The sequence below is a fragment of the Heterodontus francisci genome, chromosome 24, assembly GCF_036365525.1.
Source record: "Heterodontus francisci isolate sHetFra1 chromosome 24, sHetFra1.hap1, whole genome shotgun sequence".
In the NCBI taxonomy this organism is placed as follows: domain Eukaryota; kingdom Metazoa; phylum Chordata; class Chondrichthyes; order Heterodontiformes; family Heterodontidae; genus Heterodontus; species Heterodontus francisci.
Genome location: NC_090394.1, coordinates 26,117,295 through 26,139,711, shown reverse-complemented (window position 1 = coordinate 26,139,711; position 22,417 = coordinate 26,117,295). Strand labels below are relative to the sequence as shown.

Genomic DNA, 22,417 nt, shown 5'->3' with positions numbered 1-22,417 from the left:
AAGACAGTTATCTGAACAATTTCCACAACCTCAGGCATTTGTGTATGTTTTCTATTAAACAGAAACCCAAGATGGATTTTTTTGACTTTTCGAAGCTCGCTCCTGTCAACCAGCAGTGCTTTATTCAGGCTTCTGACCTCCTCATGGCAGATTTCAAAATGTTAAACAGTCAAGACATCAAATGGGCTTTACACGAGCTCAAGGGACACTATGCAATCACCCGCAAGGTTTGTATTGCCAGGTGCTTTTTCCTTGTTTTTATTTTCTCCTTTTTATTTTGGTTTGTTCATTTATTGGTTACTTATAATTGTAGTGAACAAATAAAGAATATGCTCCAGTAACTACATTTAGATGGCAGTATTGCAGATGTGCTAGCTGATTACATTGTCGTGTTTGGCAATTTACCTGCTCAGTGATCAATGTGTAAAGCAGAAGAAGCTTGGTTGTATGGGGACGTGGAAACTTTGTTCTATGCATTAAAAGCTACAATCAGAAATGATGGTTTGAGGTACCATAGATTGGAGGTTCAGGATAGTAACTTATTGATGGTATCTGCCAAATTAGTTTATTTAATGCATTAGTCAGATAAACAGTAAGAATCTGGCTTTGTTCCTTACATTTTATTAAATTAAAAGAAAATGATCACATCGAGTACAACTCAAAGCACATAGTCTGTGCTGTGTGAAAATAGAGTTAATTACTGTTCCCATTTTATGTTGGTCACGTGCTTGGGTGTTGTCCTGGTATCATCCAGAACATATGAAATAATGACAGACTGAAGACTAAGAAGAATTAATTTTGATACATGCTACTGGGGAAGTATGACTGACGAGCTTAAAAACTTAAATTCTGTCCTGGCTGTGTGTTTCACCAGTTTGTAGGTGAGCCATGCAGACCTGGCAGGTTCCAGAAAATATCTCTAGATCCCTCTACGCTGAGTTTGCTGATGTCAGCTGGGGCAGTAGAAGCAGTGCAACAATTGGTCTTAGTGTCATGTGCTAGGGTGGAGGAAATATCTAGCATGTTTCCTGCTTTTGATTATGATCCAGCAATCTGTGCTGAAAGGGCATCTGCAAGGATGTCAAATGAGGACAGGATCAGGTCAAGTATCTGAGGATGTCTAATAGCTATGGAACTGTAAACCTACTAACCTCCTCCAGCCCACCCTACACCCTTCTGAGATTGCTGCGCTCCTCCAATTCTGACTTCTTGCACATCCCCGATTTTCCACACTCCTCCATGGGCAGCTGTGCCATCAGTGCCCTCGGCCTTAAGCTCAGAATTCCCTTCCTCAATGCCTCGACCTCTCTTCTCAAGATACTTCTTAAAAGCTGCCTCTGCGTTCAAGCTTTTGGTCACATGTAATATTATTTCCTCACATAGCTCAGTCAGATATTATTTGTTTGTTCCTGTTAAGTTCCTTAAGACATTTTGTTACACTAAAGGCAGGATAGAAATGCAAATTGTGAACACTAACTGGAGAGAAGAGCAAGCAACAAAATTATTGAGCAAGAGAAAGAAAATTTTGTCTTGTAACATCAAACTGTTGCAGCTGTCCAGTCTTGTTGCTAAAGATGGCTTGTGTGCTTCAATCTCTCAACAGCAATCTCTCAATAGCAACACCTAATGGCTGAAGTTAAGATTGAACTGTGAGTGAAAGTAAGAGTGGGTGTCAGTAATGTTGACTCGATTTTGCTAACTCCTCAAAATGTTGGAACGTTTGCACAGTAAGCTCCATGAAGATGGGAAGTTGATTAATATATTGACAATATGTTCTTAACCTGACATCCTTCTGTTAGTTGATTTACAAAAGTAACACTTGGAGATCAAGAGGATATCACTAGAACAAAATTGTCATGCTGCCTTCCAGTCTCTCAGTGCATTAATCTCCGTGAATTTAAACTTGGTTTTGTGATTTTTTTTTAAAGAAAATTTTTTCTTTAACTCTTGTTGCTCTGAAACAAAGTTTTTTTTTCTGGCTGGCAACCTGTCATTGGTTTTAGATCAATGCCTTGATTTGTGATTTAGCTAGTACATTAAGTAAGCTCAGTTTTAAAATTTCCAACGTATTTAGGAAAACCAGGGTTGTCCAGCATTTGGCGGATCTGGTCTAGCAAAGATTTCCATCTGGCCTGTGGATGCAAACTGTACCCGGTCATTCTTCATCCTCGCCAGGGGTCCGTGACTGGTAATTTCAGTGATGAGAAATTTCCCATTGGCTTCTTCTTTCCTACTAGACTGGCTTAAAAAAAAAATTGCACTGACCATTTCCTAGCTGAATTGGAATTTTTAAGCTTAGAACTTTATCTAATTCTCATTGACACTCCTTTCCATATTCACCGCTGACAGGTGCTGAGTGGGAACAGTGGTTTCTGAATTTTGGACAGATTCTGGGTTTTCCAGCGGGCTTTTTAAAAGAAAATTGGAAGGGGAATGACTGGATTTGGGGGTGGGGGGGTTGCGGGGTGGGGTGAACAACACAGAGAAGGGAAATACAGAGGGAGGAGGGAGAGAGAGTGATCAAAATAACTCCTGACAGACGGATGTCTATCCGGAATATTCCGCATCGCTACAAGAAGTGTGGGGGCAGAACCTGACTACTTGTGCGAGCAAAAAAGAATGTTCGGTATTTCACTAAATGATTGTCCAACACTGTCAAGAAAGTAAGTCAATAAATTAGTTGTCTCATTTAAAGGTTCACAAAAATGCACATTTGTTATTTTGTTAGTAAGGTAAATTTTTAATGCCTTTATCTTTCTGAAATTGTCTCACCGGCTTCCTGTATAAGACAAAAATTGTAATGTGGCCCCCCCCCCCCATGTGAAAAGGTAGGACACCCCTGATGTACATGCACCAACAGTCATAGGATTAAAGGCAGGTCTCTTATGATTTCCTTCCATTTATAAAAGGAAATTGCACTTAAATAGTTAACTGTAGCATGAGGAACTTCATGGCACATGCTTTTCCTTTGTAATTTATTTTTTAACACTCGTTTTTGAAGGACAAATGTGAAGACCAACTGATTTTGTTCTATGAACTGTGTACAGTGGCTGTTTTAACATTTTTCCTGCTGATTGATTGTTTTGTAGGCCTTATCAGATGCTATTAAGCAGTGGCAGGAAAACTCACCACAATCCAGTCAGAAAAAGAGCAGACGAAAAGAAATGAGTTCATCTAATTCAATCAGTTTCAAATTTGAACAAGGTAAGGAATGAAAGCTGCTATTGTGTGGAGCACCCATGCTGTATAAGTCCTGACAGTTTGGATTAATGTACCTTGAAATAGTAAAATCTAATTTAGCCTTAATTTTTAAGTGCTCGTTATATTTAAGTGAATGGAGTAGGCTCCAATTCTATTTGTATTTCATTTCAGTAAAAAGAAAATCTCATTTAATTGCTATAAGCATGCTATAAGGGTGGCTGTTAATATACCCCATGTATTACACAGAACACTTGTGAATGTATTGCATGTTTATAATTAATAAAGAATTAATGTCTTCCAGTACTCTACATATTTACAAAAGTTGTAACATATATAGCCTGTTCATGAGATTGTTCAGAATGGAACACTGGCAGTCACATTGAAGAACAGCATGAGTAACCACAGATTATTTACATCTTTGCTGTTCCTTGTGGGGGTTGTCATAATGACACGTGTTGAAAAATAAAGGTAACACTTTTGTTTAACAGTCTGGGAAAAACTGTCTGCTGACGTATGGGAATGTGTCCTTTTATTGTGCTTGGCAACCCTTACGCAGCTGTAGACTCAGTTTTAATCCCACTCATTGGGAACAGATTAAAGTCTTCCAAGAACACCATTATAATAGAAACCGGATAGTGTTACTGTAATATCTCTGATTATGGCATGAACTTGTACCTCCCCTAAAGTTTTAAATGTTTTACTACGGTCTTGAGCATTGATTTTGTGTGCTTCATTCACTTGAAACTATTTAAATGTGAAGTGTTGGTCGTCTGCAAGAAATAGAAGAATTTTGGAAACCAAAATAGGTTTATACATGGGATATTCCAAAAATACATATATTCATTTCATTTTTCCACTGCTAGAAGGATTTGAAGTTGGTGGCTTCTCATTCTAGCTGTATATTGTATTATTCTTAGGTGCCTTTAAAATAGAGAGACAGATGCGATTTCTAGAAAACAAAAGACGACATTGGCGATCGTATGACCAGGATGGCCTTCATCCATTAGTGCGTCAAGAACTGGAGTTCTTCCATCAGAAGATGAAAGAGATGGAAGAGGTAAATGACATCTTTAGAAGGAGAAGACAAACTTGGGGGACTGTACAGTACTGGAAGTTCTGAGATTGCTATTCTTTTTATTTATTTATTTTTATTTATTTAGAGATACAGTACTGAAACATGCCCTTCGGCCCACCAAGTCTGTGCCGACCAACAACCACCCATTTATACTAACCCTACAGTAATCCCATATTCCCTATCGCCTCCCTACAGTAGGGGCAATTTACAACGGCCAATTTACCTATCACCTGCAAGTCTTTGGATGTGGGAGGAAACCGGAGCACCTGGCGAAAACCCACGCAGACACAGGGAGAACTTGCAAACTCCGCACAGGCAGTACCCAGAATCGAACCCGGATCCCTGGAGCTGTGAGGCTTCGGTGCTAACCACCGCGCCACTGTGAAATGTATAAATATTTTGTGGACAGGATTCTGCTTTCTTCAGTATCTTGTATCCCGACACAAGGCATTGGTCTGCATTGTATTATTGGTGGCAACAGAGAAACATTCTGATTTTCTCAGTTGGAGCAGAGCCTTCACGTGGGTACAAGGTGTTCAGAAAAGATAGGGAAGGAAATAAAATATGAGAGGTGGCAGTATTGATTAAGGAGAATATTAATGCTGGAGAGAGAGGATGGCCTAGAGGGGTCAAGGACAGAATCTCATTTTGGTTAGAGTTAAGGAACAGTAGTGGCACCATTACATTGCTGAGTGTATTCTATAGGCCACCGACTTGTGGGAAAGATGTAGAGGAGCAAATTTGCAGGGAAATTACAAAGTGGTGCAAGAACTGTAGAGTAGTGATAATGGGGACTTTCATTATCCTAATATAGACTGGGAGGATCATGCAAAAGGCAGAGAGGGAGAAGTGTTTCTGAAGTGTGTTCAGGAGAATTTTCTAGATCAGTATGCTTCCAGTCGAACTAGGAAGGAGACATTGCTTGATCTGGTGTTAGGGAATGAGGTGGGTCAAGTGGATCAAGTGTCAGTCGGGTAACGTTTAGGGAACAGTGATAATACCATAAGATTTAGATTAAATATGGAAAAGGCTAAAGTGCAATCTGGAGGAAAACACTTAATTGGAGGAGGGCCAGTTTCAGTGGGTTGAGAGTGGACCTATCCTGGGTTAATTGGTATGAAAGATTGGAAGACAAAATTGTAACCAAACAATGAACTGCCTTCAAAGATGACAGTTTGGGGACAGTCAAGATGCATTCCTGTGAGGGAGGAAAGTAGTGCAAACAAAGCCAGAGCACCCTAGATGACCAAAGAGGTAGAGAGTAAAATGAAGCAGAAAAATGGTGCATATGACCGATGTCAGGTTGATAATACAAGTGAGAATCAGGATGACTTTAGAAAGTTCAGAGGGGAAGTGAAAAAAAAGAGAAGCAAAGAGAGAGTATGAGAAGAGACTGGCAGCTAACATAAAAGGGAGTCCAAAAGTATTCTATGGGCATATAAATAGTAAAAGGGTTGTAAAAGGAAGGATGGGTCGATTAGGTACCAAAAAGGGGATCTAAGCATGGAGGGAGAGGTCATGGCTAAGTTGCTAAATGCGTACTTTGCATCTGTCTTCACCAAGGAAGAAGGTGCTGCCCAAGTCACAGTGAAAGAGGAAGTAATTGAGATACTGGAAGGACTAAAAATTGATGGAGGTATTCGGCTGGCTGTACTTAATGTTGATGAGTCACCAGGGCCAGATGAGGTGCATTTGAGGATGCTGAGGGTAGTAAATGAAGTAAAAAAGGATGCAAGGATAAACCCAACCCCTACAGGCCAGTTAGAAATTATAATTTGAGACTAAATTAACCATCACTTGCACAATTGTAGATTAATAAAGGAAAGCCAGCATGGATTTGTTCAAGGTAAATCGTGTTTAACCATCTTGCTTGAGTTTTTTGATGAGATAACAGAGAGGGTTGATAAGGGTAATGTGGTTTATATGGAATTCCAAAAGGCATTTGATAAAGTGCTATGTAACAAAGTTGAAGCCCATGGAGTAAAAGGGATAGTGGCAACATGGATACGAAGTTAGCCAAGTGACAGGAAACAGTAGTTGTGAACAATTGTTTTTCGGACTGTAGAAGGTAGGTACACAGTGGGTTTCTCTGGGGTGGTAACTAGAACCACTGCTTTTCTTGATGTTTTTTGACTTGGGTGTACAGGGCACAATTTCAAAATTTGCAGATGATACAAAACTTGGAAGTATCATGAACTTTGAGGAGGATAGTGATAGATTTCAATAGGGCATGCAGGTTGGTGGAATGGGTTGACATGTGGCTGATGAAGTTCAGTGCAGAGAAATGTGAAATGATTTTGGTTGGAAGAATGAGGAGAGGCAATATAAAATGGTACAATTCTAAAGGGGGTGCGGGAGCAGAGGGACCTGGGTGCATAAGTACATAAATCCTTGAAGGGGAAGGGCAAGTTGAGAAAGTGGTTAAAAAGACATACGGAATCCTGTTTTGTATAAATAGAGGCATAGAGTACTAAAACAAGGAAGTGATTATGAACCTTTATCAAGCATTGGCTCGGTCTCAACTGGAATATTGTCAATTCTGGATGCTGCACTTTAAGAAGGATGTGAAGACTTTAGAGTGGGTGCAGAAAATATTTACTAACATGGTTCCAGGGCTGAGGGACTTTGGTTACATGAATATATTGGAGAAGCTGGGGTTCTCCTTGGAGAAGGTTAAGAGGAGAATTGTTAGAGGTGTTCAAAATCATGAGGGATCTAGACAGAGTGGATATGTTAAATTGTTCCCATAGGTGAAAGGGTTGAGAACCAGAGGACAGCAATTTAAGGTGATTGGCAAAAGAAGGAACAGCAACATAAAAAACTTTTTCACGCAGCGAGTAATTAGGATCTGGAATGCATGCCTGAGAGGGCGGTGGAGGCAGATTCAATCAGGGCTTTCAAAAAGAAAAAAGAAAGACTTGCATTTATATAATGCCTTTCACGACCACTGGGCATCTCGAAGCGCTTTACAGCCAATAAAGTACTTTTGAAGTGTAGTTACTGTTGTAATGCAGGAAGTGCAGCAGCCAGTATGTGCACAGCAAACTCCCACAAACAACAATGACCAGATAATGTGTTTTTTGTGATGCCGATTGAGGGATAAATATTGGCTAGGACACTCGTGATAACTCCTTTGTTCTAAGAAATAGTGTCATGGGATCTTTTACACCTACCGGACCAAGCAGATGAGGCCTCTGGCTAACTTCTCATCCGAAAGACAGGACCTCTGACAGTGCAGCGCTCCCTCAGTACTGCACTGGAGTGTCAGCCTTGATTTTTTTTGTCAAAGGGGAATTGGATAAGCACCTGAAAACAGAAAAAAATGCAGGGCGAAAGAGGGGGGGGTGGGGTAGTGGGACTAGCTGAGCTGGCATGGACTTGATGGGCCGAAAGGCAGCCTTCTGTGCTGTAACGATTCTACCTGTTTACTTTTAAGGAGAAGCTTCCATGTGGTGTAAGTTCTTTTCACCAGAACAGTTTTGCTCAGAACCCATATTTCTGACTTAAACTGCGTTATCTTTCATAAACCTGCATACAGTTGCATTTTTATGCATTTTTCATTTTCCATTTCTCTTACTGAAGCATGGTGCTTTGTCATACAGACCACAATGGTGTGATGTCAAATCCCTGATAAGTACTGATACCAACTCGGGTGTCAGTTGGGGTGGTGCACTTAATTTCGGTGGTACATTAGGTGAGAATAGATGGGCTTGGCTCTGCATTTCAAGTTCAATTGATCTTTATTGTTCCTCTCTTTGGTTTATTCACCACATCTTCCCAACCTCCCACCCACAATTCAATATCCTATTTCACTCCCTCATCCATTTAATTCTCTTTGTAATGTTTTGCTTTCTATTATAAACCTCAGCCTACATTTCAAATGGACATTTTAGTAGATCACTTGTAGCACTGCAGATGGTGAGTTGGAGGTTACGTGTTGCTTGAGGTGGTTTGACAGGGTTGGATGTGCAAGTGGAGGATGATTTGGGAAGGAGCTTTTAAGAGTTCTTCCTAGAGGTGGCGAAGTGAGTATTTTTGAGTAGTGCCTGGAAAATAAATAAATACATAAATTTTGTTGCCGATTGTAGGTGGAGAAATAAATTTCTTCACTTATTTCCCACATTTGCATCAACAAATCTCCCCTGGCAATACAGGGTAGTAGCTCTTTTATCTTCTCCATTAGTTTAGGATGTAACTTGCAATAGTACTTCATGTATTTAAGCAGAAAATTATGGTCAAACATTTTAAATTCAGGGTGTTTCTTCAGAACCTCATATCAAACTTAAATGTACAGTCCTTCTAGAACTTGCAGTTCGACTGTCATTGTGGTATGAAGGCTGTTCTTTGGCCTCCTTATCTCGAGAGACAATGGATAAGCGCCTGGAGGTGGTCAGTGGTTTGTGAAGCAGTGCCTGGAGTGGCTATAAAGGCCAATTCTAGAGTGACAGGCTCTTCCACAGGTGCTGCAGAGAAATTTGTTTGTCGGGGCTGTTACACAGTTGGCTCTCCCCTTGCACCTCTGTCTTTTTTCCTGCCAACTACTAAGTCTCTTCGACTTTAGCCCCGTCTTTATGGCTGCCCGCCAGCTCTGGCGAACGCTGGAAACTGACTCCCACGACTTGTGATCAATGTCACAGGATTTCATGTCGCGTTTGCAGACGTCTTTAAAGCGGAGACATGGACGGCCGGTGGGTCTGATACCAGTGGCGAGCTCGCTGTACAATGTGTCTTTGGGGATCCTGCCATCTTCCATGCGGCTCACATGGCCAAGCCATCTCAAGCGCCGCTGACTCAGTAGTGTGTACAAGCTGGGGATGTTGGCCGCCTCGAGGACTTCTGTGTTGGAGATACGGTCCTGCCACCTGATGCCAAGTATTCTCCGGAGGCAGCGAAGATGGAATGAATTGAGACGTCGCTCTTGGCTGACATACGTTGTCCAGGCCTCGCTGCCATAGAGCAAGGTACTGAGGACACAGGCCTGATACACTCGGACTTTTGTGTTCCGTGTCAGTGCGCCATTTTCCCACACTCTCTTGGCCAGTCTGGACATAGCAGTGGAAGCCTTTCCCATGCGCTTGTTGATTTCTGCATCTGGAGACAGGTTACTGGTGATAGTTGAGCCTAGGTAGGTGAACTCTTGAACCACTTCCAGAACGTGGTTGCCAATATTGATGGATGGAGCATTTCTGACGTCCTGCCCCATGATGTTCGTTTTCTTGAGGCTCATGGTTAGGCCAAATTCATTGCAGGCAGCCGCAAACCTGTCGATGAGACTCTGCAGGCACTCTTCAATGTGAGATGTTAAAGCAGCATCGTCAGCAAAGAGGAGTTCCCTGATGAGGACTTTCTGTACTTTGGACTTCGCTCTTAGACGGGCAAGGTTGAACAACCTGCCCCCTGATCTTGTGTGGAGGAAAATTCCTTCTTCAGAGGACTTGAACGCATGTGAAAGTAGCAGGGAGAAGAAAATCCCAAAAAGTGTGGGTGCGAGAACACAGCCCTGTTTCACGCCACTCAGGATAGGAAAGGGGTCTGATGAGGAGCCGCCATGTTAAATTGTGCCTTTCATATTGTCATGGAATGAGGTGATGATACTTAGTAGCTTTGGTGGGCATCCGATCTTTTCTAGTCGTCTGAAGAGACCACGTCTGCTGACAAGGTCAAAGGCTTAGGTGAGATCAATGAAAGCAATGTAGAGGGGCATCTGTTGTTCACGGCATTTCTCCTGTATCTGACGAAGGGAGAACAGCATGTCAACGGTCGATCTCTCTGCACGAAAGCCACACTGTGCCTCAGGGGAGACGCGCTCGGCCAGCTTCTGGAGCCTGTTTAGAGCGACTCGAGCAAAGACTTTCCCCACTATGCTGAGCAGGGAGATTCCACGGTAGTTGTTGCAGTCACCGCGGTCACCTTTGTTTTTATAGAGGGTGATGATATTGGCATCGCGCATGTCCTGGGGTACTGCTCCCTCGTCCCAGCACAGGCATAGCAGTTCATATAGTGCTGAGAGTATAGCAGGCTTGGCACTCTTGATTATTTCAGGGGTAATGCTGTCCTTCCCAGGGGCTTTTCCGCTGGCTAGAGAATCAATGGCATCACTGAGTTCCGATTTGGTTGGCTGTATGTCCAGCTCATCCATGACTGGTAGAGGCTGGGCTGCATTGAGGGCAGTCTCAGTGACAGCATTCTCCCTGGAGTCCAGTTCTAGTTAGTGCTCAACCCAGCGGTCCATTTGTTTGCGTTGGTCAGTGATTATGTCCCCTGATTTAGATTTGAGGGGGGCGATCTTCTTGATGGTCGGCCCAAGAGCTCTCTCAATGCCATCATACATTTCTCTGATGTTTCCGGTGTCTGAGGCCAGCTGAATATGACTGCATAGGTGTTGCCAGTAGGCGTTTGCGCAGCGCCTGGCTGTTCTTTGTGCAGTGCTTCTGGCTGCTTTAAGTGCTGCGGATGTTAAATCGCTGGGGGCTTTCTTGTAGTTCAAAAGTGCAATGCGCTTAGCGGCTATGACAGGTTCCAGCTCTTCATTGAGATTGTAACAAGTCTGCATTTCTCTTCGCACTTTTGCCGTAGGTGGTCAAAGCTGACTCATAGATGGCGTCTCTGATGTGGGCCCACTTGGTCTCAGCATCCCCTGTGGGAGTGTTTTGAAGGGCTGTTACAAGTGAATTTAGAAATTTTTGTAACAGCTGTGGGTGAGAAATTCTGCTCGTGTTGACGCGCGGGTGGCCCTTCTGCTTGGAATGATGCAACCTCTTTGGTCTGAGTCTAACCTTGCTGCACACCAGGGAGTGTTCGGTGTCGCAGTCCACACTGTGGAAGCTGCGTGTGATTTGAACACTGTTTAAGGCGGCTCACCTTGTGACAATGAGGTCTAGCTGGTGCCAACGACGTGATCTTGGGTGGCTCAATGAAACCTGGTGACAGGGTTTAGTGTGAAAGAACGAGTTGGTGATGCAGAGGTTATGATAGGTACACAACTCAAGCAGTCTCTGCCCGTTCTCATTCATCCTTCCAACGCCGTAGCGCCCAAGGCAGGAGGGCCATGAGTCATGGTCGGCCCCAACCCTGGCATTAAAGTTCCCCAGCAGGAATAGGTGTTCGGTGTTGGGGATGCTGCTAATGATATGGAGTTCCTCGTAGAACTGATCTTTAGCTTCATGTGGTAAGCAGAGTGTTGGAGCATAGATGCTGAGTAGGTGTACTGGACCAGAGGTGGTGAGCAGTTCGATGGACAGTATGCGTTCCGAGCCATTTGAGGGAGGCTCTATCATGCTGAGCAAGGAGTTTCTGATGGCGAAGCCCACTCCATGCTGTCTTGGTTGTTCAGGATCCCTGCCCTGCCAGAAGAAGGTGTAGTCTTGCTCTGCTAGAGATCCACTCGCGGGGGAGGCTTGCAGTTTGACTGTCATTGTGATATGAAGGCTGAGGGTAAAGAAATCTCATGGTGTAACTATTTAGAAAAATTACAGTATAAAAATTCATTTGACATACTTGAAAAGCACCGTGCAGTGAGCTTGAATTTACAATGTGTCAATCATTTCAAAACAGGAGAACACTAAAGAGAAAATTAAGGGAAAAAACGTAATCTGGAAGCTTCCTGATGGCTGAGTGAGTTCATGCAATGATTAACTGAGTCGTAGAGTCCGGAATTCCCCATTCCTGCTGAAATTCACTTTCTTGACCAGGGCAGCAGTAGGAGTGTTTCAACTAGCCTCAGTGTCTCAAGTTTAGGAAAGGAAAAATCAGTGAGAACTCCCATTCCTGATTGCCATCCAGCGAGCCCTGCTGCAAGTGACCATGTGAAGACAGGATTTCTTCTGGAATGCTGCCCTTTACACATAAATAAGTTGCTGCGATATTGGAGGGTACCTGGCACCTACGGCGCCATATTTCAAAAAGGAGCCAGTGCCTTTAATGGAGATCAGGGTGAACTGGGAATGCGTGTGGGGGCGGGGGCAGCACAGTCGGAAAAGAAAATTGAAAAGTTAGGTGGTTCGTAATTCACTCTTGGAGCCTTACTTATAACACTCTCTTTCTGTTACAGTATGCAGATTTTCAGTTTGCTATGCAAATGAATGAAGAACAATATCAGAAGGTAAACACAAGTTGTACAACACTTCAAGTCAGCATGTTAGTTTGTAATTTCCAACTTTAGAGTAGCACCAAACTTCATAAATGTTTTATAAGTGACCTTGTTTTCTTTCAAAAGTGGCCATGCTGAGAACCATCTGAATGTTCCATTCATGCATCTGAAAGCACTGATGTATCTCCTCAGTAGCTATCAGATTTTTAACGGATGTGAGTTGTTTTGCCTTTCAGATTCCACATTGAAAGTAGGCATGCTAAGAGCCATCCAAGCATAGGCTTGCATCTTGAAATGCTGTAATTAAATGCTAACATGTTGAATTTTTGCCTAAGCTTTTTCCTATTTCTTCTCTTCTACATCAGTTCTGTAAAGAGACTCGGCTGTCTTTCCCTTCCAGTTGTGATAAAAGGGTTTGGACTAAAATGTTAAGCTGTCTTTTCTCTTTTTAGATCCTGATGGAGCTGCTGTGAATTTCCAGCATTTATTGTTCAAAAATCTTGCGCCTAATGGACTTTGACCTTCAAGTTAAAATGGCATATTTACATTTGTGCTTTCCCTTTTTCTTCAAAAACTTTCTGAATGATGTCCATAATATGTTTGGTCAATTAAGAATTTTGCCTGTCTGCTGGACATGTTTGAATGATGTCATCTGATTCCAGCAGAAGAAATGGAATCCTGTATTGACTATGCATGTTTGGAATACAAACTTAAGGATGCAGAAATCAGAAATTGGTTTGCGCAAAAACCCATTTTTCAGGCACCACGCAGACACCTAAGGCTCCAAAATGGTTGACAGGAAGCGCGCGCATGCCGCCTCTGCTCTTCCCACACAACCCCAGGTCAACATTTCTCACCAACCTTTGATTACCTGTGGGTTGCTGCTGCGCTAGCCATGGTGAAATCTTAGACCATTGTTTTCCATTCCTTCCATGGTACTGTCTTCATTCTCATGAGGCCCGAGGCCCAATGTCTAGGTATTCATGAGAAAAATACGGAAACTGTGGAATTTCTAGTTCAAGGCACTTAAAACATTTTTTAAAAAACGTCTTTCTTGTATGGCAATTATTTTAGGTGCAAATTGTATTAAAAATTTTGTTTGTGGAGAAAATCTACTGTTCTGCAGCTTTTTTGTTCTGAATTGATAAATCAGCATTATCCTACTGTCACTAATCGGTTATCTCTTTCATAATGGGGATGTGTCTCCGCCTACCACCAACCACCCCCACCCCCTCCCAACCTAAGTCAGCAGTATCAATAGATAAAACATACCTCTTCAAAACAAAATAGTGTGCATTGTGTTGCCTCAGTTTTTTTCTACTTCAATCTAGGCCACAATTTTCTCCATTTGAATGTTCAAAGACAAACTATCATTTCTGTCTGGCTCAGCCAAGCCTGATTTTAGCTCAATCTTAAGCGCAACTTGCAAAACACCCTTAGATTCTATACTCCATGAAAGTGCTTCAGCAATTTTGTTCATGAAGGCCATGAGATGTAGAGAAGCTATGTGTGTTGGGCGCAGGGGCAGTGAATATTTTAAAACTGGAACCTAAGTATATTGATAGAACTGTGCCTTGGGTGTGATCAACAGCATGCCAGAGTGATTGGTGCAGTCAGTGGAAATACTTCAAATCAGGAAAAACATTTTTGTGTTATTGATATGCTTCATCACTGTTGTCTATTCATTATAATTCAAGATGGTTTTAATTGAAATTACTGGATTATTCGAAATATGCTTAAAAAATCTACCAGTACTGTTCTATTCCAGTCACTTAATTCAAATTACTGGATTATTTGAAATTATGTAACAATTAAAAAATTCAGATTGTCAGAAGTATTATTTATAGCATGTGAACAAAAATAATCAATAATTCCACTGTTACTGCTTCCAGGATGGACAGCTGATTGAATGCGGCTGCTGTTATGGAGAATTTGCCTTTGAGGAGTTGACACAATGCAGTGATGGTCATCTCTTCTGTAAAGAATGCCTCGTTAAGTATGCACAGGAGGCTGTGTTCGGCGCTGGCAAGGTAAAGCCGCGCTTTGAAAGAAGTGCCCTTTGAAAAACTGTAGGCTTGTGTCGCTTAGATTTAAGTGTGTACCTGGAATAATAGCTTGATCTCCGTAATCTACCTTTTTGTGATGTTACCTGTTTCAATTTATTTCCGAGCACAAACTGTACCAGATTTTGCAGTAAATTGCATGACGTCTGAGAAATTATGCTCCCTGTTGGTTTATTCTGTGCTAAATGATTCGTATCACCATCGTATTACATATGTAAGATTCTTCTTTGGCCTCCTTATCTCGAGAGACAATGGGTAAGCGCCTGGAGGTGGTCAGTGGCGTGTGGAGCAGCGCCTGGAGTGGCTATAAAGGCCAATTCTAGAGTGACAGGCTCTTCCACAGGTGCTGCAGAAAAATTTGATTGTCGGGGCTGTTACACAGCTGGCTCTCCCCTTGCGCTTTTGTCTTTTTTCCTGCCAACTGCTAAGTCTCTTCGACTCACCACACTTTAGCCCCGCCTTTATGGCTGCCTGCCAGCTCTGGCGAACGCTGGCAACTGACTCCTACGACTTGTGATCAATGTCACAGGATTTCATGTCGCGTTTGCAGACGTCTTTAAAGCGGAGACATGAACGGCCGATGGGTCTGATACCAGTGGCGAGCTCGCTGTACAATGTGTCTTTGGGGATCCTGCCATCTTCCATGTGGCTCACATGGCCAAGCCATGTAAGATTAGCAAGTTAAAATATGGTCTATATTGGAGGAAGCTGAACTGTGGGTTAATTCTGGATTTTTAGTTGGGGAAGTGATCCTCTGCCATGGCAGTTAGCACCAGGTCTGTTTTTACAATAGAGGAACATGGTTTGGATGAGTATTATGTATTGCAGACGGGCACAAGGGCAAGTTGATTGAGATAATGAACAGATTAAAAATGATGAACCTGGTATTTGAAATGCCTCCTTCCTCCCCACTGCCCTGGGGTCGAAGCAGGAAAAGGCAGCAAGCTAATACTCCTGATCACTAACCAACAAGCCCAGTTTAAATGTTTGTCTTGTGTAGAATTTGGGTGACCAAGGGGAATGCTTCAAGTGCCAGTTGACATTCACTATCCAGATTCAAACATGAACGGTGATTGCACTATTAGAATGTGGCCCAGTACCCTTGGAAGTGTATCCCAGAATGAGCTTGCTGCTTACTGGATGGAAGCAGAGAAATTTCGCACAAAGAAGTGGTATTGGAGAAGCAATGAAGAAGTCCATTTCATTGAGTGCCAAGGCCAAGCCAGGTTGAGAATCTGAAATGGAGAATGACATGAAGGATGAGTGAAATGGGGAAAACGGTTTTTAAGAAAGAAAGGAGAACTGAGAATAGAATGAGAGAAAAGTATGTTAATGAGATGGGATTTGAGTAGCAGTAAGGAATTTTCTAGGTTGTGGTTCTTGCGGCATTCAATGTAGTGCAAGGTTTGCACTGGGAATGAAATAATTACAAGCAACATTAAATGATTTACATTTTTTGCAACTTTTAAAAAAAAATGTACTGTTTATTTGATGTTGGCAAGTAAATTCAATTTTCAGTAACCAAGAATGGACTTGTATTTTTCATTAGATCATTGTGTCTGGTTTTCCTTTGTTTTCAGTCCCAGCTGAGCTGTATGGAGAGTTGCTGTAGTTGCACGTTCCTCAACGGTGAACTGGAAAAGGTATTGCCAGAGAACATACTATGCAAATACTATGAACGTCAAGCAGAGGAGGCGATTGCTACAGCCTGTGCTGATGAACTAGTACGGTTGGTATCTGATGCACATTGTCTTCTGCACTTCTTAATTAAACAGACTTAGACCAGTGTTGAACCAGCGTTTAGCTTATGAGAGACAGTTGTGAGTTTTTTCCTGGGACTCTGCCCAGCAGTTGTTAGATCTGCGCGATGTTAGGTTTCACTTTATTTAAGGAATAAGCAAGAAAGACTTGCATTTATATAACACCTTTTACGACCTCAGGATGTCCCAAACTACTTTATAACCAACTAAGTACTTATAAGTGTAGTCGCTGTTGTAATGTAGGAAATGCAGAAACCAATTTATGCACCGCAATCTTTCACAAACAGCAATGTGATAATGACCAGATATTCAGTTTTTAATATTGGTTAAGAGATAAATATTGGTCAGGACACCAGGGATAACTCCCCTGCTCCTCAGAATAGGACCATGGAATCTTTTGCACCATTTGAGAGGGCAGATGGAGCCTTGGTTTAATGTCTGATCCAAAAGATGACAGCTTCAGCAGTGCAGCCCTCCCTCACTACTGCACTGGAATCTCAGCCTAGATTTTGTACTCTAGTCGCTAGAATGTTGTTTGTGGGACTTTGCACTCATTTTCTGTCACATCTGCTGACACAACAATAGTGACTTACATTAAATATTTGGTTGTAAAGTGCTTTGGGACATAAAAGTGCTGTATAAGGTGCAAATTTTCACCTTTTCCCTTTTATTGGAGTATAAGAATTAGGAAGTCTTGCTGCAATTGTATAAGCCTTTGGTGAGACCATACTGTGTATAATTTTGGACTCCTTACCTAAGGAAGAATATACTACACTTGGAGGTGGTGCAATAAAACTTCACTGGATTGTTTCCTGGGATGAGAGGGCTGTCCTAAGGTGCAATGAATTAGAATGGTAATCTTTGGAGTTTAGAAGAATGAGAGGTTATCTCATTGAAGCATATAAAATCCTTTGAAGGCTGTTTCCCCGAGCTGCAGAGTGTAGGACTAGGGGTTGTCTCAGGATAAGGGGTTGATCATCTGGAACTGGGATGAGAAATTCATTTAGGGCTGTGAATCCTGAGAACTCTCTACTTCAGAGAGCTGTGAATGTTTAGTTGTTGAGCTTCAAGAATTAGATGGATGGATTTATGGACACTAAGGGAATTAAGGGAAAAGGTGAGAAAGTGGAGTTGAGGTAGATCATTTTGAATGGTGGAGCAGGCTCAAGGGGACGTATAACCCACTCTTATTTCTTATGGAGTGAGCTATTTAGTCATAATTTAATTTCCTAATCTTGCCCTTTTGCAGTATTTTACTTATGACACCTTCCATGATTTTGATAAGTATTGCCATTTGATGATGCACCATTCGGAGATCGTGAACTGGAGGGCTGGGCTAAACCTGTTGTCAATCTCGACTGCAAGGTGCAATGTGTTGCTCAATGTGCGGCTTCATCTGGTGGTCTGACTGAGCGCTAACAAAGCTTGTCCTGCCAATACAAGCAGGTTTGAGTTGCAAATAGTGCAGATTTGAACTTCAGTATTCAGTCACATGAGTGAGCAGGTTACTTTTATTTAGAATTTTATTTTAATTGTACTGATCTTTAATGGATCACCTGTGTTAATAGTTACTACCAGTTGGTCAGCTTCTATATTATTGGCTGAACTGGCTGTCAGTGGCATTGTGTGTGTGTGTGTGTGTGTGTGTGTGTGTGTATTGATAGATATGATGCAAAGTGATCTCTCGTCACATATTGTCACAGTATTAACTGTCTAGCAGTTGGAAGAAGATATCGAACTCCAAATTAAAACAGTGATAAACAATATATCATTTTGCATTATAAGCTAAAAATATGTTGTATATTTTTTTCCATTGACTCATGAAGTCACTGACTTATTACTGGGGTGCCATTCCACCGGTGTAGCAATCCTTCTGTTATCTTGCCTAAGTTTCTATTAATAATATGAGAACCTGAACAGTGATTGTTTGCAGGCTATTGAATCGCTGAGGGCATTACAGCCAACATTGGTAAATTTAAAGTGATAAACACGTGAAGGAGAAAGAAGTAGGTTATGCCGATAGGGTTAGATGAGCATAAGCACTGGCATAGACCAGATGGGCCAAATGGCCTGTTTGTATGCTGTACATTCTCTGTCATATGAGAACCTGAGCCTCCCTGAGCTCATTTCCATGCATGCGCACAGTTTCTAGCAGGAGTTTCTCAATAGTAGTCAGTATTGGGGACCTCCATTGATATGTCTCTTTCCCTCAATCATACAGGCATGCCGGAGCCAGTTTTATGACCCTAACTGCTGCACTGCCTAAAATCAGCTAATACCACAAATCAGGAATTGAATCTGGGACCTGTATGGCTCAGTGCTATGTTAGGCATTACCTATGAGATCCAGGTAATTAGATTAACATATATGAGGAATATTTGCATGTACTGTGTTGTTTAAATGACTTTTCTGTCACTTTGCTTGTTCCAGGTGCCCATTCTGCAACTTCCCAGCACTTCTGGACAAAGATATTAATATGTTCAGCTGCCCCAACCCTCGCTGTCGCAAGGTAAGAACCTGTTTTCTTTCTTTAAAAAAAAAACAGTGACCATTGAGAACTAGCCTCTGCAGAATTTGGTTGCTTGAAGGCTTTTAATCTGCTTTCAGTCATTCATAGCTAGGTACCACCCCGCCTATTCTGTGTTTTTACAGAGTCATAGCCAACCAAAGTTAGATGGCATTCGATGTTGAAAGTCGTCATTAAGATACAGCCAGATGTTTTTAAAAATGAGGGATGGTGACTATGAAGTACATTTGCTGTTAGATGCCTTTTTCTTTAAGAAGGATTCTTGCATTATTGCTGCAGATTTCAGTGCCTTGCCTGGGAAGATGTGTAGATGAAGATTCTCATTCTGTTCCCAATGTACTGCATAACTTAACTATCATCTCTATTAAAATAGTTGCAGATCAGTATTGGTGATTATGCTATGAATATACTGTTTTCTAGAATTAATCAGTGCTTCAGTCAAGGTAAAGCCAGAAAAAAAATGATCTCTTTAATAACTTCTTGAATGCATGTTGTGTTTTAACTGCAGTTGTCAGCATTTCTACAACTAAACAATGCATCACAGGCAATTAATAAACGCTCAATAAAACTGATTCATTGTTGTGTGAATGAATGCGATATAAGATGTTAGTGAAATTATATCTGTAAAGGGTAGTGAGATATTCAACTCAAACTGGTGTGAAATCTCGAATTGTCCAGAGAACAGATTGAAAAGTAGGTTAAAATTGCAGTTGGACATTTTAGGTGAAAGTAAACACAGGCATCTGTGTTGGACTGTTAATCTGTTGCCAGGAAGGTTCAACCAATTAGGGATGAAGCAGATTCCCTGAGCAAGTTGTTGGGAACAATATGTCAAAAACTCCATGGTTTGCAACATTGGAATTGAGCATCTATTGGTGAAATTGTGTAACAGTGGAGCTTACTTCCTTCCTAGCTTGGTATGCCTCATTTTATTTCAAGACAAAGAATCTGGAATGTGTCTGCGAATTGTGAATGAAATCCAAATAGTCTGGCAGAAAGTTGTATTGTCTGAAGCAGAATGGGACTAAGTGTGATAACTATGCAAGTCTGGGAACATGTTTGTTTCCAGTTAATAGTTTGTGTTGGATTCAATTCCTGCTTGCACTGAGGCAGTTGGAATTGGTTATTATAAATTTAATGCTTGAATTGCGGCATATAGTGGTGCATGAAACAATTTGAGGCTGATATCAGACTCTAATATTTCAGTTATTTAATGTTTGAGAAAGTGTGCCAGCTTTTGCTGAGATCTGTTCCAAGTAAGTACATTCTTTTTATATACCGCTTTGTATTTTTTTCCCATTTCCTTTATCACATCTTGAGGGACTCCATATCCTATCTTATTGGCTGGCCAGGCAACTTGCTTCTCGGCCCTTGTGAAGTTACTGCTGGAAGATGCTTAAAAGTGCCCTGAGGTGGCATCCCTGTGATAAAGGAAATGGCCTTTGCTCAACAACACTCTGATCCTCCTTCCCACCCAAAAATTCCAACAAGTACAAGTGAGATGTGGAACTCAACAGGTTGGAGGAATGGTCGACAGCACATGAGAATATTGGATTGAAAGATGCACGAAGTAAAAACAAAAGTACTGGAAATACATAAGAGCATGTGGAAGAGAGCTTCCTGTTTTGGGTGGAGACACTTTTTTTTAGAACTGGTCTGGATGACCAGCATTAGACTGCGAGTTCAGCACCAATTGTAAACAAATATTTTGGTTTTTCAAACAAAAGTATTTGCTTTTTCATCTTTGGTTCACAAGTGTCAAAGTGGCTCCTAATTCATATGTTATGAAATTCCCACTAGATGGTACTGTAGGACTGTGTATTGATACAAGCAATGAATTCAAACCAGATTCCAGAACTCTGAAACCTCCTGACTATCTGGCTGGAGGGGTTGGAAAGAAGATTAATAGTACAGAAAAATTGTAAGTTTCTGAAATCTGTTCTGCATCCTGCTTAAATGTGCTCTTTTGTCACTTGTGTTAGAGACAGTAGATTTTGTACCTTTACAAAAGAGACGATCTCTTTTGTACTTTTAACATGACGTGAAATATAGATGTAATATTTTATAAGATGTGAAGGGAACAAGCCAATAGGATTCTGTTTTATGTATGGCCCTACTGATGGTTTGTTAGCCTTTTGAGGGTATCTTTTCACTTGTGCATTTAAATCTGTAAACTGGGGTAGTGCTCCAACATATTAGACCAAGGTGTGGTGAAATACAATGCAAGTGCATCAATCTCTCAAGCTGCTGTTTGATCAAGGTGTTGGGAGATACTTTGAGGAGGGTAAATCAGCTAAAGAGCTTTTTTCTGGGAGCAGGATTAAAGGTAGGGGGAGACATGTAAGATGAATTTGCTGTTCAGATTATTTAGGGAAAATTAGGAACAAAAATCCTGCAATTCCATATTAGTTGTGTCCCACACTAGAAAATGCAGAAGAATGCTCTGACAATTGAATTTTTAGTTTTTAGAGATACAGCACAGAAACAGGCCCTTTGGCCCACCGAGTCTGTGCCGACCATCAACCACCCATTTTTACTAATCCTACACTAATTCCATATTTCTACCACATCCCCACCTGTCCCTATATTTCCCTACCACCTACCTATACTAGGGGCAATTTATAATGGCCAATTAACCTATCAACCTGCAAGTCTTTGGCATGTGGGGGGAAACCGGAGCACCCGGAGAAAACCCACGCAGACACTGGGAGAACTTGCAAACTCCACACAGGCAGTACCCAGAATTGAACCCGGGTCGCTGGAGCTGTGAGGCTGTGGTGCTAACCACTGTGCTACCCCCACCCCCAGAGAAACATATCCTTCTGAGTATAGTGCATGCACACTTAGTATTGAATATTTAATCATTCTTGAGCATTTTTGTGATGGGCATATTTCAATATCTAATGTGCAGACTGAATTCAAAGAAAGATTTAAAACTTGAGGCCTCCAATAAATGCTAGCAGTACTCAGTCTAACAGGAAGAATAGTCACAAAGTTAGTTCTTGGCCTACAGCCAAACATCTCAATTATAAGGCAGTAGCCATGGAAACCATTGAAGGGAAAGTTATGCTGACCTAGATAAATGTGCCAAGTGCAAGTTAAATCTTGGAATCTGTGGAATGAGTGTGCCAAACGGAAACTGAGATGTAGGCTTTTGTTAAACTGAAGAACCTTCTTCCTGTTCTTTAAGGAATAGTAATGAAATACAGATATCAGAATTAATATCGTGTGATTACAAGTGTTGGCACTGAGCTAGAAGCAAACAAGTGTTAAAATGAGCTAATAGTTTACAGCTGTGTTTATTTAGTATATGTCCCCTAAAATGTTTTGGAATCCTGCTTTTTAAACATTCTGAACATTCTGTGACATGCCCAGTTTTCTATGCAGATCTGATCCTAGTCACAGTTTTGAGATGTTCAGGATGTTCCCTGGGCATGAGTGCATTCCAGGCTTCATTTGAACCTTGCTGTGACTGTACTTATAGAAGTTAGAGTTTGTAAGTAGAATATGACAAGTAGTAATGAAGTTGTCTTACTTTATTAAGTTACACCAAGATTGTTATGTTTAAAATTCTGCCACCATGTACTACAATGGTGGAGCTGAGGATCTGTCCCATTTCACATCATAAAAATCTTAATATACATTTTTGAGTTTATAGCTCCACCTAATGTTGCAGTTCAAAAATTGTTTGCGATTATCTGA

General features: G+C 41.5%; 1 protein-coding gene across 2 annotated transcripts in view; it reads left to right on the top strand.

The window, feature by feature from the left end:
- Positions 1–22,417, top strand: part of rnf216 (ring finger protein 216) — a 281,665-nt gene that overhangs the window by 66,323 nt on the left and 192,925 nt on the right. For both annotated transcript variants that reach the window (XR_010977366.1, XM_068055782.1), the window contains exons 7-13: positions 63–227; positions 3,090–3,204; positions 4,119–4,258; positions 12,327–12,377; positions 14,258–14,395; positions 16,009–16,157; positions 18,619–18,697. Coding sequence is in view for 1 of the 2 variants with exons in the window: in XM_068055782.1 (XP_067911883.1) it covers positions 63–227; positions 3,090–3,204; positions 4,119–4,258; positions 12,327–12,377; positions 14,258–14,395; positions 16,009–16,157; positions 18,619–18,697 (837 nt within the window). In the remaining variant the exon portion in view is untranslated. The remainder of the gene's footprint in view (positions 1–62; positions 228–3,089; positions 3,205–4,118; positions 4,259–12,326; positions 12,378–14,257; positions 14,396–16,008; positions 16,158–18,618; positions 18,698–22,417) is intronic.